The 17,671-nt window shown below is 38.8% G+C and overlaps 1 protein-coding gene across 4 annotated transcripts in view; it reads right to left on the reverse strand.

The window, feature by feature from the left end:
• Frmpd1 (FERM and PDZ domain containing 1) overlaps positions 1-17,671 on the reverse strand; it is a 171,150-nt gene that overhangs the window by 23,306 nt on the left and 130,173 nt on the right. For 3 of the 4 annotated variants that reach the window (XM_058578052.1, XM_058578054.1, XM_058578053.1), the window contains exons 3-6: positions 10,669-10,826; positions 9,776-9,878; positions 6,545-6,590; positions 1,113-1,247 (exon numbers count right to left, since the gene is read on the reverse strand). In XM_058578052.1, coding sequence (XP_058434035.1) covers positions 1,113-1,247; positions 6,545-6,590; positions 9,776-9,878; positions 10,669-10,826 — 442 coding nt within the window. The remainder of the gene's footprint in view (positions 1-1,112; positions 1,248-6,544; positions 6,591-9,775; positions 9,879-10,668; positions 10,827-17,671) is intronic. The other variant, XM_058578055.1, reaches the window with a different exon arrangement.

Genomic DNA, 17,671 nt, shown 5'->3' on the forward strand with positions numbered 1-17,671 from the left:
AGTTCTATTAACTTGACAGTTGTAAGAACTATCTCAAACCTAAATTCCCATGAAAGAAAACTAGAGGTGTCTGCATGTGTAAAACAAAACAAAATAACTGTGTGCCTTTGGCCAAGTCCTTGCCCCTCTCTGGCCTTCAATCTTCCCATCTGTACAATGTGAGAGGTAGAATTCCCTGAAGGTCTGACCCCTGTGACTTAACCTTTGGCCCTTCTTTACTCTGTTCTAGAGAAGAAAGATCATTATTGGTTGGTATATATAAATGTTGAAGCCCTTGGACTAGACTGTATTAAGATAAACTGTAGCACTTGACAAGAAGAATCTTATATGATTTAGAGCAACAGGATGTGATCTTCCTGGATGAAATCCCAATACACTATTTCTTAGTCTAGCATCCTATGTTGCCCTGGTCTGAATGGCCCTTTAAGCCAGCCTCTAGGATGTTAAATGTGTAAGAGTCCTGATAGGGAGCTCTGTGTGATGTTCTGTGTAGCTGAGGGAAGAGATACGTAACAGCAATCAGGAAAACTGCTGGAGATAATGCTCACAGATTCAGATTTATCAACATACCAACATCATAAAGTATGTAACATAAGAAAATAACCCTAAAAATTTAATGCAAGAAGATATATAAATTTATTGGTAATTAGAATCTTGGTGTGACAATTCAGCACCTCAAATATATAATTTGCTTTAAAATAACAACAACAAACATTTAGTAGAAGAGAAGGGGAACTAGGAATGTTCCAAGAGACATTCACCTGTAGAAATTACTGGTCAAAAGGGATAGAAGAAATAAGTAAAAAAAGAAAATCACAATATAAGCTAGTGAGGAGAGTATCTGACTACTTTGAATGAGTTTAAAACTCTTTCCCAGGTGAATCTAGGGAGCTCATGGACAAGGTCACAAATGACATTCCACATGGGAAAAGAATGGAGGAAATATTAGGAGACTAAAGATGTTCAAATAGCAAGTTTCCCAGACAATGAATATGGAGGATTCAGAAAAACACATACTGGTAAACTTTGTCATTAATTCTTGGAGAAATCTAAGACAAGAGATGATCAGAGAGCTTTTAGGCAGCAATCACTAACAACTAATATGGAGTTACCAAGAATAAGTCAAAGTCAACCAAGTTCATTTTTCTTTTGAAGATAGGATTCCAGATTGGTAAGCCAGGGTCTTGTGGATATGGAAGTATTCCTTCATTCTTGTAAAGCATTTGATAATCTCTCCTATAATCCCCCTGTGGAGAAGGCCAAAGGCAGAGCCATTAGGTAGATTCAAAACTGGTTGACCTACACTCAAAATAGTCTTGATTTCTTTCTTTCCTCACCCACTCTTGACATATTGGGCATTGAACCTAGGGTTTTGCACATGCTAGGCAAGTGCTCTACTACTGAGCTACACCCTGATTTCCAAATGAGAAACTCAGGCTCCCTTTGGCTCCATCTTTATCAATGCTGTATAGCAATGCCTTAGTTGATGTCAGAGAAAGTGAATTTATAGTGAATGACACAGAACTGCAAGGTTTTGTTCAGAAGATTTCAAGCAGCAGAAATTGAGAGGAAAGATCAAGGAACTGGGAATCTAAAAGAAGGCTGCACAGAAAACTTGAGAAGCTAAGGGTCAAAATCCAGGAAATCACCAAGAACAAACATAAGAGGGTAAAGAAAGAGCTGAAAGGAACAAGATTAAAGTGAGCAGTCAAAGTGACTGGTATAACCATCCCCACCCTAGAGACTCAAGGGAATGAGAAAACAGGCAGAACAGAGGAGAGATGCAGAGAGAGGAGGAACTTGCAGGCGGCAACCATTGTTGTCTCTAACCTTAGGGAGAACAATTCTGAAAGACTTAGATCCAGAGCTAGATCATGCTAAAGAAAATTAACTGGCCAGCAGCTGGGGGAGTCTTGGAAGAGGAGGTTTCCTGACAGAAAGGGAGATGACTGCAGCTGGCAACTGTATAAATAAACCTTTCAGTCCCACAATTCTCTGACTATAAAATGTCAGCATGCCAGAACATCGGGCCAAAGCGACATGACCTGACAGGGATTAAAGTGAAGTGTGGCACTGAGGATCAAAAATATTAATTGCACAAGCATGGGATTGGGGGTGCTTGGCTTGAAAGCTATCCATTTGAAAACTAGCTCAGTATTTAGTTGACCACAAGTTTCACCCAAGCCAACAGTGTGATTGGGCTTGCCAAAATGTTAATCCAATCTCAGACTTCACTAGCATTCTTGGTGCATCTCAGAAGGGCACCCTCCATTTCCCATGGTCCTTTTTGGTTGCTGGTGGAAGTAATCCTTTGGGGGTGCCACTATTTGGGAGAATCACCATGAAACTGGAATCCATTCAGAAAGCTACCATGGAAGTGAGAGTTCAGAAAAACACATCTATGAGAAGAGTTGATGGAACAGTTGTTTAGATTAAAGAAGAGAAGGCCACAGTTCCAGATCTGTGGGGAGCTATTTCATACCAGGTAGAGTTGTTTTTAACTAGGACTAATTGGTGGGAGTCACAGGGAAAAAGGGCTTCTCTTACATTTGGAGCTACCCAACTCTGAAACTGGCTGCTTTGAGAAAGAAAGAGCTCTCTTTCATGGAAATGTCCAACCCACAAGACCCACAGTGGTTCCTACATCTGAATATCAGTACCATGTACCTTGGCATCTAGAACATACTGTAAAACACCCACTTAAGTGCACTTGGGTTAGCTGGTGTTTTAAAAAGACAACTGGAAGAATATGAGCTACCCTTGATTCTAGTACTTTTAAGCTCTCCCAGGGCTCTGACCTAATTCATCAGAGAGAATTCAGCAGACACATGCTGATAACATCTCTGTGTTTTTGCTGAGGTAAGAGTTAATGCTTAAAAGAGCATTAACATGGACAAGTTGGAAAACATTTTTACATCTTTTTCGAATACCCACCCCCTGCCCTGAGTTACGCAATGTGATTTTATGAAAACAGCAGGGGTTAAGGCATACAACAGCATAATGTTATCAAGTGTGTGTTCTGCAATCTACTACCTGGAAAACAACCCAACCCTGGATATGAGACAATGGGCGTGCGAGGCCCCATGTCCTCATCCATAAAAGGGGGATAATGAGTGTACCTGCCTTGGAAGTTTTCCTTTTGGAGACATTCACTATCAGTATTAATTTTGTTATAAATAATTAATATAGTATAAATTAATATCAACAAATACAGATCTTTAAAATTAAACCAAAAATATTTTTCCATAAAATTGTATGTCCTAGAGAAGCAGTAATTAATTTCCAACTTTGGATTTTATCATTTCTAATTGATTTCAAGTCATCTGAGGATTCCAAGAATCTAAGTCTCCTTGCTGAAGCAAGACACGTATGACTGTTTGCAATGCTTGCAAAATGCTCCAGGACATTTCTGGTGAGAGGCCCAGTGTGGGTGGGGGACAGCCAATGTTCAGGGAATTTCTCAGAGGCACTGACAGCCATAAACCGGGCTGATACCTGCTTTCCCTTTAGGACCTCCAGAGAAACAGGATTCATATTACTCCTTTCCTGGAAATCCCGTGGGATTCTAAGAGTGGAAGAGAAATACAGCAATTTTCCTTTCTTTTCCACTTTTCATTTTTTAAATTTTTTTTTAGTTTTTGGTGGATATTTATTTATTTATTTATTTATATGTGGTGCTAAGAATCGAACCCAGTGCTTCATACATGCTAGGCAAGTGCTCTAGCACTGAGCTACAACCCCAGCCCCCTACTTTTCATTTTTTAAAGGATGCTGCTATATGATGTTTCCCACCCTATTGACGTAAGTGTTTTATTTTGCTCATTTCTTGGAACTGGAGTAAGGAAAAAAATTCCCACCTAATTAAGATTAAGAAGTTTCCCATTGAGATGATAATCAGCTAAATAAAAAGAATGTCTTAACACCTGCACCACCATTTATACTGATTAGCCTTCCCTGTGCTTTATTGGTTTCACATTATTTCATAGGTTTAGAATAGAAAAATCTCCACTTATTGTGCATAAAACACTTGGTTTGTCATATACCTGGCAAACATCTTAATCCTAATTAGGTGGATATTTTCCTACTCTATTTCCAAAAAATAACACTTGTCGAGTAAGGAGGGGAGATCATTTCTTTGCTTGTGAAGTGTTTAGACTACAGGAACTTTATATTTTCACATAATGAAATAGCCATTTGTCCCACTGTACTGTTCCTATTGCCTAGGTACTTAGGAAATCTTTCTAAAACCTGTGACCTTATACATATCCATCCATGTTGTTTACATTTCTATGGTTTGTTTTTTATATTTAAATTCTGTAAAACCGTGTAAGTCCAGACTGTATATTTTCCAAATGTCCAAGTATGTCTTCTTGAATAATTGTTTTTTCTCCTCCTGGTTTGGGATGTCATGTTTATCACATACCTAAATTCCATACAAGTGTCTGTTTTTTTTTTTGTTTTGTTTTTGTACTGGGGATTTAATCAAGAGGGGCTTTACAAATGAGCCACATCCCCAGCCCTTTTTATGTTTTATTCTGAGACAGAGTCTCGGCTAAGCTACTTAGGTCCTTGCTAAGTTGCTGAAGCTGACTTTGAACTTGTGATCTTCCTGCTTTAGCCTCCTGAGTCACTAGAATTACAGGCATGCACCACCACACCTGGCTACAAGTATCTATTCTTGGCCTTTCTATTTGATTACATCCATATGTTCAATATTTTACAATATCTTACTGTTTTAATGATTGTGGCTTTATTAGTTTTAAAATCTGTACATCAAAGTCATCCTCATTGTTCTTGTTTAAAAATATCTTCTTGATAAGTCTCACTTTGGTATATTTTGTTAATACACAAATAAAAGTTCCATGAGAGTTTTTTTGAATTTGCATCAGCATATACATTAATATAAGAATAACTGATGCACTAAGATAAAATGAGAATACTTCATCTCCCCATCAAGGAGCTTGGTATGGATCTCTTTTCATATTCAAGAACTGATTTTTTACATTCATTAATAATCTTCCTTCCTTTCATCCTTTCTCCCTTCCTGCCTTTCTGTGGTGCTGGGGATCAAAACCCCAGGGCCTCACCTATGCTGAGCACGAGCTCTACCACTGAGCTCCCCAACCCTTTTGCCCCCTTCAGGGAAATTTTAGTTTTCTTCACAAAGGGCCCACATATTTATTTTCCCTAAGGTTTTCCTATTTTTATATTTTCCCCCTTAAAGAACTAGTTCTTGAATTTATAACTTTACAACTTTTCTGTTTTCTAAATCATTATTTAGATTTAGATTATTTTCTTTAGTCATATTAGTTTTATTAGTCTTATCTACCTACTTCTGGTGCTGATTATTTAATTGGTCTATTTCTTTTTAACTAATTAAAAACAATAAAGGCTATGAATTTTACCCTGAGAATTGCTTCAACTGTGCTTAAGTTTTAAGAAATAGGTGCATGCCTGGGAGCAGTGGATGCATGCCTGTAATTTCAGCTGCTTGAGATACTGAGGCAGGAGGACTGTTAAGATTGAGGCCAACCTGGGCAACTTAGTGAGGCCCCGTTTCAAGATTAAAAAATAAATAAAATAAAAAGGACTAGGGATATAGTTCAGTGGTAGAGTAATTCTGGGTTCAATCCCCAGTACTTCCAAAAAAACCCCATAGGGTTCTAATTTATAATTATTTTCTAAACTATAACAATAGCTTTGCTTTTCTACTTGACGCCATCTTTATTTAGGAAACTGCAAATTCCAAAGGGTTAGATGCTTTTAATTAAAGTTTTGGCAATTATCGGTTTCTATTTTAAATTATATTCAGGAAAAGGAACCTATACAGTTTTTCATTTGGGGAACTTATTGCATTTTCTTGGTAGCCTGGTGTGTGGTCAATTAGGTTAGATTATTAAATTTATCTATGTCCTTTCCACCTTTTTTGGGGGGGTGTATCTGTATTAGTGTATTAGTCACTCACAATGAGAATTTTCTATCAACTTTCCTCCTTGGTAGTTGTTGCCCTTATAATTTGATCATAAACTCTCCCTTGAATAATAATAAAAAGTGCCTCTTGGCCTGTGGTGGTTCAGGATTGCCAGTTCATTCCTGTGCTCAGATCTGCCACACCTTGTCTTGTGAGCCTCAGAGTCAGTAAAACACTGTCACATTCAACAGTTCATTTGGTCCTCAAAACAATCCATTAGACAGACAAGACAATCATTGTCATAAACACTAATTTAAAAAAGTGAAAACAAAAACTAATAACTTGCCCCAGGTCATACCACTCAAAACCCATCTCTCGACTCTTAGTTTGGTGCCCTTCCTGTGGTCCCCTCTGCAGAAGCACAGGTCTGTCTCCTTCACTGGGCCATAAGTCCTTGAGGCCCAAACCATGTTCCTCCAAAGCACCTACAAGCAGGGGGTCTTCAAGCCACCCACTGCCCAGCAGCTGTTGCCTTCTGCCTTTTGACTTTCCTGCTGATTTTATGAGAGATCTCTTCCAGGGGCTCCAGGCCAAGAAGACTGAGACTAATACACAGGACAGAGAGAGATTTACCGATATGCAGCGAACAACTGTGATTGAAAGAGACTCTTCGGCTTCCCTGAAAGAAAAAAAGAAAGAATAAAAACAAAAACATTCAGTCATTCTGTATGATATGTGTGTGTACGCATGCACGTGTGTGAGAAAAAAAAAACTGATGGCATAACTATAAAGCAGCCTCTTCTACATCGATTTCTTTGCTCAGCAAAACTGAGGAGGGCAGTGAGGAAAGCAGCCACCTGAAAAGGAGCTAAGCTGGCCCCAAGTGCTTCTTCTACCTCAAGGGAATTTTTAGATACACCTTCACCATGTAGTCTACACCCAGTCACCAAATTAGGGTTCCTGATTTAGTCTTATGTGATGGACAACACATCCAGTTGATACTAGCTAGTCTTATGTCCAAAAAAGTTTTAAAGAAAATGTGGCACTGACACAGATAAGTTGCTATTTCAGAAAACTTAGAGTAAACATTTCACTAAGTAGAATGAATGTCTGATGTTAAGATTTATCAGATAAAAGCCAACCAGTTTGTTATGTTTGGGTACACAAAGTTAGTAATGAGCACAAACATAATCAAGATACTAAACATTTTAGTCTTATTTTAGATTTCAAAAGTGATTAAATCAATCAGATACTTGACAAACCTCCACTTTCTACTAGTAAATGGGATCACAGAATTGATTCATTTTATCCTTTCTCTTTGCCATTGCAATACAGAGAAGCAATTTGCAAAATAATTTCATCTGACTTCTTACAATATGAACATTTAAGCCAATGCCAGCAGGTGTGTTATTTCCTCCAATGAATAACTCAACCTGAGTTTTCTTAGTGTCTGGGGACTCCTCTCCATTTTATGTGATAACAGGCCTCTTCTGAGAAAAATCACAATAAACCTAGGTCTCAGTAAGCTCTCGAAAGGACATTTTGGCCTCACAAATATTTGAAGGAATTAGAAAGGTTTTATTGCCATTCCTGGTGTGTTATTTTGTTTTGCTTTGTTTTTTCCCCCCTTTATAACTGCTTTTAGACACTGGAAATTAACATTAAAAGATAAGAGGTCCTGGGATTTTCACATGCAAAATATGGACGGGCCACATGTGCACAGCACACCTAGTGTCATGGCCTGCTCAAAAGCCTGAGGTGGCATGCCTCACCCCACTCCAAGAGTAGAACACTGGAACTTGCTGTGTTGGCATCCAGGACCCTCCATCATCTAGGTTTCACTTTCTAGAACATTTCTGGAGGCAAACTGAACTGTTTAGCGTCCCCTGCTACCCACCCTGCTGTTTCTACTCATCACTTTGCCTAGTTACATCTACATCTTTGGGGGCCAAACTCAACGGAGCGTTAAAGGTTCAGTTAAACACTTCTAGAACCTTCTCTGCTTTGTCAAACTACAACTTCCTTTGAAGCTGGAGGAATCTCCAGTATTTATAGTCCATTTTCTCTGCTTTTCTCGAGTACCTGCCCTCAGTCTCAGAGGGGTGTGCACAACCAGCCTGTAAGTGACTGAGCTGTGGAGCCGCCTTGCCCCACAGGATTTCTTGCCCAGCATCTGTGCTCAGTGAACAGACAGGGGGTAAATCATTACCTAAACATCCCAAATTCTAGTTTATTGCTTAAATGTTATCAATACATTTATTGATTCATCAGAGTTTGAGCTAGTCTGACAGAAATATTAGTAACACTGAAAACCTAAAAGTGCATTTTCTGAAAGTGATCATATTTTGGAAATTGCCCAATAACTGGGAAAGCAAACTTCATGATTCCATACCAGTATTTCTTTATTTTTTAGAAATATTTTTAGTTGTAGATGGACACAATATCTTTATTTTATTTACTTATTTGTATGTGGTACTGAAGATCCAACCCAGTGCCTCACACTTGCTAGGCAAGTGCTCTACCACTGAGCCACAACCCCAGCCCCAGTATTTCTTTATTTTTAAATGAGAATATCCAATCTTTTCCTGATAATCCATCTACTCAACTTTGTCTCTGGCATTTCTGAAACAATACTGGGCTTGGTAGAAGGGATTCTGATTTCTATGATTTGACAGACTTTCTGTCAATCTTTTATTGGCACCAAGGATTAAACCCAGAGGTACTTTACCACTGTGTCACATTCCCAGCCATTTTTTATATTTTATTTAGAGGCAGGGTCTCACTGAGTTGCTTTAGGGCCTTGCTAAGTTGCTGAGGCTGGCTTTGAACTGGCAATCCTCCTGCTTCTAGTTCCTGAGCTGCTGAGGTGACAGATGTGTGCCACTGCACCTGGCTCTGAAAATCTTAAATTCTCTCTGTGTGTGTGTGTGTGTGTGTGTCCATGCTTCCCAAGGGTGGAGACTGCATCCTTCATTTTCTCTTCTCTGCCTTGCAATTGTAGTTGCCTATTGCTTTGTATGGGCTAAGATGATATGCCCTCAGAAATGAATTCTAGTCCCAAAGCATATCAGTCAATTTACAAAAACCACAAGTTAACTTTCACCTAATTCTACTTCTCATCTCTCTGTATATTAAAGTCATTAAAACAGTGTTGAGTAGGAAACTTAAAAGCCAGAACCTGCACATGCCTAGGGAATGTCTGGTAGTCCCTTCCCTCCTGTTGCTGACATTCCTCCTTTAATCAGGGTCACCAGTTCCAAGTGCTAACCATATTTCCTGTTTCAGCTGAGCACCCACTGTGTGCCTGCCCTGGTCTCAGTGATCATGGCATAGGTAGAGAGTGAGGCATTTACTCAAATCACCAAGGAGGCATTTAACTCAAATGACACCAAGGAGACAGTTGCAGGTTACATCAGTGAGATTATATGCCAACCAGACTGAACCTGCAGGAACATTTAAGAGATATCAAAAGGATTAAGAAGAACAAACAGATTTGGTATCACTTTAGCTCAGTCTCTGGCATAAGTACAACAAGTTCATCAATTCTTAGAAGGTAGGACCTACGGGATATTCATTACTATATCTCCCGCTATGCCTAGCAGTGTTTTGGGCAGAGGAGGTGTTTGACAAATAAGCACCTGTGATGGCTAAGTTCTTCTGTAGGCAGGTGAGAGCAGATAGTACCAGCCCCTACCAAGAAGCCACCTCACCAGACATAGTTAGAACTCTAAAGACGGTGTTGCTCTTACTTTTTAAAGGAGACTGGACCTTCCTAAAATCACAAGATCAACTATACCATTCCTGTTGCTCATCTTGCTCTGTGATCATCTATACAGCTCTGGATGATGGGAAACAATCTGGTACCTTAGAATGTCGACTGCTCGTTCACAGGAGAGGTCTTCAGTGGTCTCATTGTTCATTTGGAGGATCTGATCACCGGGGAAAAGCTTGCCATGAGCGGAGCCTCCTGTTGGACAGAAAATAAGTAATTGGTGCTCAGACCAGGAGTGCCCAGACCCTATGTGTCACAGAGTCACAGCTGAATGGCAGCCTGAGTCTCTTGGACACTGGTTCATATGGAACTTAGTGTTCCACTTTATAAACCATGTATAATGTATATATCATCCATCAACTTCAAGGGGTGTTAAGATACTATCCTGAGAAAGAAATCTTCCCAAAGCAATAGAGCTGGTTAGTGAATCTGTTATATTCTTCTCTGAAGGACTCTGTTGTGTGTCTGTGCATGTGTGTATACAAATTGAAATTAATATATTTTAACTAGTCCCAGATTTAACATCACTACATAGCTCATATATGAAAACAAACACTTGGTTTTCCCAGCCTGCTATTCTCCACCCCAGGCACAGCCTATATTTCACAAAGACTCAAGTGAAAACAAATCAATAGTTTCTATTATTGTCTGCTCAGAAACTGTTGCCAGCTAGAAGCACAGCAGGGTTCAAAGACGAGGGCAGCTTATCTAAACACTTTCATTGCCCCTGAGATTGGCCAGGTAGCTGGGGGAGGACAGACGCTTTTGGGGACCTGGGGCTCAGAGCAACAAGTGCTCTAGGGGCTCCTTTCCTCCTAGAATCAAAGAAAGGTGCAAAGCCCAAGACAGAATGAGGTCAGAATTTTCTAACTTCTTGGAGTAGGTTTTTATGCCTTTTGTCATAGGATAGATCGATGGGAGGAGAACCAGGGCTACTTTCCCACAAGAAGCCAAATTCCTTTCACATTTTCCAGTCAATCCTTACCTGCTGTGACAGCCACCACTGTGAGAGGCAGGGTCTCAGAAATCTGAAATCCATAGTCCTGGAGGAGGGCATCTTTTTCTATCTTTACTGTGTGCCTCACAGGGGTGAGGGCCTGTGGTGGGTTCCCAGGAGGCACATCAGCTGCAGCGATTTTAGCCCTGGAAGAGACGGACTGTGTGAAAACAGCGAAAGGGAGGATTCTAGTTGGTGGCCACAAACTGGGTCAACCCCAGTAATGACAGAGAAAGATGCAGAGCTGAGCAGACATCAGTTCTCCTCTTGAGAGGGATAAGGCACAAACACCACTAATTACAAAACCATGCAGAACTTCACCCTGTGGGTTTTTGTTTTTGTTTGGTACTGGAGATTGAACCCAGGAATGCTCTACCACTAAGCCACATTCCCAGCCCTTTTTGTTATGAGACAGACTCTCACTAAGTTGCTAAAGCTGGCCTCAAACCCCCCAAGTTGCTGGGATTACAGGTGTGTACCACTGCATCCAGCTTTAGCACTGTGCTTTAAAAGAGAGGTTGTGAGGTGCTGTGGGCACTCAGAGAAGGTGGAGAATGGTTTCCACTTTGCAGGGCAGGGGATAAGAAATCAGGGGAGCATTTGTTACCTGGAAAAGGTAGAATTTGAGCCACATCTTGAAAGGTGTCTAGGGTATATCTACACAGCCCAGATCCTGGAACTCATTGAATATGCTGCAGACTCAATGAATGGATAGATGAATGGATAAATGAACAGAGAAGTATTCCAAGCAGGAGATACTGCTTGAGCAGAAGAACAGGAGAAGAAAAACATGAATAGTGAACAGGAACAAGGAGTTATTTAGTTTGACTATTTGATGATGTCTAATTTTACAGATGGATTGTTTCTTTGGGGATTTAAAAAAAACTTTATATATATGTGTGTGTGTGTGTGTGTGTGTGTGTGTATCTATGATAACTTTTACTTCCCTTTAAACTATGTAACTGTGAGGATTCCAATATAAATTCCAAATAGCAAGGACTCTCTATAGTAATTTTTATAAACATATATATTGTGTCTATATCTAAATGCAGGGTAACTCGAAAATTGTATTTTCTCTTAAACTGACAAAGTGAGTCACAAGCTATTTTTCATTTGTCTGTGGCAAATGATTTTTTTCCTTCTAAAAACAGTGGTTCTTTCTGAGGAAGGTCAAATGACGATGAGATGAGGTGTTTACTGTCATTATAAACAACAGAAACGTGGAGAAGTAACAGCTTCCTGGGGTTCTGCAGTTAAGGTCTATCATTTATTCTCATCCATTTACTAAACACTGTCAGGAACTGGGCCTAATGTAACAGGACCTCACTTATTGGAAAATCACCTCTGTCATTTATAATGATCTCGAATTTCAACAAGAATCAGGAAACATGAAAAACGGTTTCATGGGGTCAAAATGCACATGACAAGTACAAGTGCAAAGCCTCCTATGCTCCACATGTCAGCCACCGAGGAGCCCCTCAGATGGGAAGTAGATTGAGGCTCTGTCCAAATAGGTGACGTAAGCTATACAGTGAGATAAGCAGAGAGAGGATTTCTTCCTGGCAAGCAAATGGGTAATACTGAGAAGGGCCAGCAGAGACCTACTACAAGGGAAGTCACAGAAAACAGAAAATTTCTACTGAGTAAAGCCCATAGCTCTTCCTGGTTTAAAAACAAAAACTTTAAAGCTATAAAACAGCTGTTAAGCACAGTGGTGTGTGCCTATAGTCCCAGTTACTCAGAGGCTTAGACTGGAAGATTATTTGACTCCAAGAATTGGAGGCCAAGACTGGGCAACATAGAGACCCTGTCTCTTGTGGAGAGGAAAAGGGCATAAAAGGGCCTTTCTAATTATCATACTGTATACTAAAAATCAGAAGTCAACATTTACCTCCGTCTCCTCTCCTTCTTCTCTCTCTCTCTCTTTTTTTTTTTTTTTTTTTTTTGGTACTGGGGATTAAACCCAGGGGTGCTTAACCACTGAGCCATATCCCCAACCTTTTTTATGTTTTATTTAGAGACAGTGTATCACTGAGTTGCTTAGGGTCTTGCTAAGTTGCCGAGGCTGGCTTTGAACTCATAATCCTCCTGCCTCAGCCTCCTGACCCACTAGGATTATAGGTGTGAGTCACAGTGTCTGGCAACATTTGCCTTCTTTTTAAAAAAGCCATAGGAGTTTGATATGGTGGCATTTGCCTGTAATCCCAGAGGTTTAGGAGGCTGATGCAGGTGGATCCCCATGTTTAAGTCCAGTTCCAACAATTTAGTGAGACCCTGCTCAAAAAAAAAAGGACAGGGGATGTGGCTCAGTGGTAAAGTACCACTGGGTTCAATCCCCAGTACAAAAAGAAAAGAAAAGAAAAAAAAAAAGCCACAGGATAAAGATACCCTAGACAATAGACTTATTTAACATGACGGGAAAAATGCTTATACTATTAATCAGGGAAAGAAAAATGGTAAGAAGAATAATAAGCATAAAAATGGAGAAGTACCTTTTTTTTTTTAAAGCAGATGATGACATATACCTAGAAAATGATGAACAAAGAAACTTTCTAGTGCTACAAAATAAGTAGAGTTGCAGGATAAAAAACTCAGCCTAAAAAAGCATTCAACAGGGGCAGGGGGTAAGGGTTAGCTCAGTGGTAGAGCTCTTGCCTAGCATGTGGCCAGCCCTGGGTTCAATCCCCAGCACTACACAAAACAAAGCCAAAGCAAAAGCATCCAACAACTCATTAAAAACAGATTAGCTGAATGTACATCAAGTGCCAGGCATTCTTAATGAGTTGATACTCAACAGCTAGAAAATGCCATGAAAGGATCTAAGTCATAAAATTAGTGGTGTATATTAATTTAATGCAGGGTAAGAGAAATCAATTAAGGAGAATAATACAACTTTCCTTGAAGCAATAAAGGAAGATAGAAGTAATTGGGCAAAAGTTGTGCTGGGTTCCTGGTTGAAAAGATTAAATATTGAAAAATAAAAGCCCTAAGTTAAAATATTGACTTAATGTAATATAGATAAAAAAATCCTTCCAGATTAAAAAATATATGAGAAATTGACAGGAATTGTAGTGGTAACAACAATGGTATAATAATAACACAAGCACAACTGTATATTGTAGAATAATCTAACTTGTTTTCTCATACATCTCCTTCAACCCTCTCAACAAACGTGTGAGGTAGGTGTGATCATTATCAACTTTTCACATGTAGATAAGGAGACTGCATCTTGCTTTGATAATATTTAACTTGGTAAAAGTCACCTGGCTGTGAGGTAAGTTTCAAATTGGGGCTACTCTCTTTAATAGGCACGTCATAACAACTTCTAGGACACAGCTGCCCAAATGAAATCTAAGGCAAGCCTTAGATAAAAATGTAAGTTTTCTGGTAGCCATGTGAAAAAAAGGAAAAACAAGCAAAGTGAATGAATTAATTTTAGCAATATATTTAAATTTACCCAAATATACTTCAAATACTATTAACATATAATTAATACAAAAATTATAGATGCTTTATTCATTTTCCCCCATATAATACCTTCAAAATCCAATGTGTATTTTACACTTGGAATCTATTTTCATCACACACAAAAAACTTAGCTCTCACAAAATTTACAGTTGAAAAGTAAACTTTTCATGTCCAAGTTGTTTCAAACATACTTAAAATTTTTTCCATAATTAAATTGTCATTCCTCAAATTTGAATTACTTAAAATTAAATATTCAGTTCCTTGATCACACTAGCCACATTTCAAAAATTTAATAGCTATCTGTGGGTAGTGGTGACCATACCAGACAATACAAATCTAGAGTCTATAAAAATGCATGAAAAATGAATGAGACTCCTATGTGTGGAAAAAAAAAACTTTAAACATCAAAATGGTAATTAATACATATCAGAGTAAACATCTAAAATGTACTTTTATAGAATGTGTCAAACCTTAGAGTCACAAAAACTATTCATTGTGAGATATGGGTATATTTCATGTACTATATATGATATCATGTAGATTTGGGCCTCCAAACAGAGATGTTTGAACCTAGATGGTCTGATTTGAGAGCCTGAGCTCTTAAACTCTAATACTGCTATAAGAATGAGAGCAAGTTCAACATGTAATCACACATTTGACCTCTCTCTCTTCTACAGATCGTAGCTTCATTGTGCTCCTATCAGACAGAGGCAATGATCACACGTGCTTGCTTGCTGTGGCTTTTGGCAATGAAATTGAATAGGGATTCTTTCTCATGTCTGGCAGTTCTCAGGTCTAAACATGGAGCATAATATGTCCAGCAGTTTTACTCCTGGGTATATATCCAATAGAAATGAAAATGTATGTCCACATAAAAACTTGCTCACAAATGTTTATAGCAGCATTATCTCTAACAGTTCAAAAGTGGAGACAAATCATCCACTAATGACATAGATAAAAAAATTCCATGACAGAATATTATTCAGCAGTAAAAGGAATGAAATATGGATGCGTGTGCTATAACATGGATAAGCCCTGAACACACTGTGCTAAGTGAAAGAAGCCAGTCAGAATACGTGTTATATGATTCCACCTTTGTGAACTCTCCAGAATAGGTAATCTATAGAGACAGAAAGTAAATGAGTGGTTGCTTAAGGCCAGACAAAGGAAGTTTGGGAGAAAATGAGGAATGACTGCTAATAGCTATGAGGTATCTTTTGGAGGTGATGACAATCTTTCAAAATTGACTGTAGTGATAGTTATACATTTCTGTGAATATACTAGAAATAATTGAATTGTATACTTTAAATGGATATAAGAATGCAAAGTATATCTCAATAAAATAATAAGGAAAGAGGTTAAAAACTAAATAAGTAAATTGATTAAAAAAATAATATCCTAGCCGAGCATGGTGGTGCATGCCTATAATCCTAGTGATTCAGGAGGCTGAGGCAGGAAGATTGCAAGTTCAAAGCAAGGCCCTAAGCAATTTAGTGAGATACTGTCTCAAATTTTAAAAAAAGAAAGAAAGAAAGGAAGGAAAGAGAAAGTAAAAGAAAAAAATCCTGCTGTGTGCCACAGCACATGCCTGTAACCCCAGTGACTCTGGAGGCTGAGACAGAAGGATCGCAACTTAGCAAGGCTGTAAGTGACTTAAAGATAACCTGTCTCAAAAAAAAAAAAAAAAATCTGGGGATGTAGCTCAGTGGTAAAGTGCCCCTGGTTAAATCTCCAGTAACAAACAAAAATATCCTGAGAGGAGAAAGCTTATAATTCAAATATGAGAAGAACAAGCACAAATGCATATGGTAAATATCCAGATTTCAAATGCTCAGAGCAAGAAAATTGATGATTATCACATGCAGAAACAAAGCTGGTAAATAAGAAAATGTACAACCTTATTAATTAAGAAGCAAAACAGAAAGGGCTACAGAGTACTATTACATTTCTACTAAATTACCAAATATGAATAAATATAAAACCCAACATGTATTGACGCTGAGATTCAGGGCTGACAATATAAATTGGCTATTTCATTTCTCTAGGAAATAAATCAGGGAAATTATAATATGAATTTAAAACTTGATCATTCTCTTCAACCACCTATTACTCTTTGGACTAGTAATGATCCCAAAGGGAAAATATAATATAATTGCATTAGACCATAAGTTCCTAACAAGGCAAGCATGGCATCTATTCATCTCTGTGTCCCCTGTGCCTAGTGAAGTCTTAGAATAGAGTATAAACTCAGAAAGACCCTGGCTCTTGCATGTTCCAAAATATTCATCACAGTTGTACTCAGAATAGTAGAAACACTTGAAACAACCCAAGAAGGGATAGATAAACCAAGAACAGCAAAGAATTACCCAAGACTATATATCAACAAAGTATCACAGACCTATGAAACTTCAGACATGCAAGGAACCAAGGCTTTGAAAATGCAACTTCTAAGCTGTAGTTGGAATCCCTTTCCTAAAGGAGAACTGGGATTATTCTGTCCCCATGATTCCCTTCCACTCACAGAACAAAAGTCAAACTCCTCAGCTTTGCCCTTGTGGTCCTGTGTCCTCAGACCTAGGCAGTGGCCAGCATCCATATGCCCTACACTCCTTCTAGGACATTACTCTGGACAAATAATATCTTCTACACTAGTTTTAAGTGCTGGGCCTCAGCCAGCTGCCCCTGTAGGAAAGTGTAAAGCCAGGTCAAAGTCCAGCTCAAATGCCACCTCTTCCTTCTCTGTTTTCCTAGCTAGACATAATTTATCTTAGAGACCTGACTCACCCTTTATTAGAAGTTATTAGATCCCAAATATAATAAACTTTGTATTCTTTGGAAGCAGCAGGAACCACATTTTATCCATCTACATTGAAGATCTCTGCTTACAGGAAGCATCAGTGCTCAGTGGACAAATAAATAGCAAAATACTATGCATATATAGCATGGTACCTTCTATAGTTTTACCTCTCCTATAGTTAGAAAAAGGTGAAAATATATATAGAACTACAATTTGAATATAAGTTGCAAGTTCATTTTCCTTTATGTTTGCTTAATTTGGTGCATTACTCAGCCCTGTGACTACTGTCCTAACCAGGATTCATATTCTCCATATCCCAGAGCTCAGTAAAGGGTATCATGAGGATTATGGCAGTTGCCCAAGCCAGGCTCTTGGAAGTCATGCTTGATCATTCCCTCCTCTCATCCATAACATCACATTAGTCCCAACATCAAAAGATCTCTAAAGATGTGCATTTATTTCATACATCTCCACATCTCCCATTCCATTTCAGGGTCCCACCACCAGGCCTACAGATAGATTTCTGAAATAGGCTCCTGACTGCCTCCTGCTCTTTATTCTTTTCTCTCTGGATAATTCTCCATGTAGCAGCCAGACTGATTTTACAAATGAAAACTTGTTCATTTTGCCCCTGACTTAATGTCCTAATTCAGACTCCTAAATATGGCTTAATACCACTTCTGCCCTTCACTCCAGTCTCTCAGACCAAGCCAGTCATTTTCTTTG

Source organism: Marmota monax, unplaced genomic scaffold (genome assembly GCF_021218885.2).
Source record: "Marmota monax isolate L192 unplaced genomic scaffold, Marmota_monax_Labrador192_F-V1.1 WCK01_AAM20220418_F8-fsc00069, whole genome shotgun sequence".
Lineage (NCBI taxonomy): Eukaryota > Metazoa > Chordata > Mammalia > Rodentia > Sciuridae > Marmota > Marmota monax.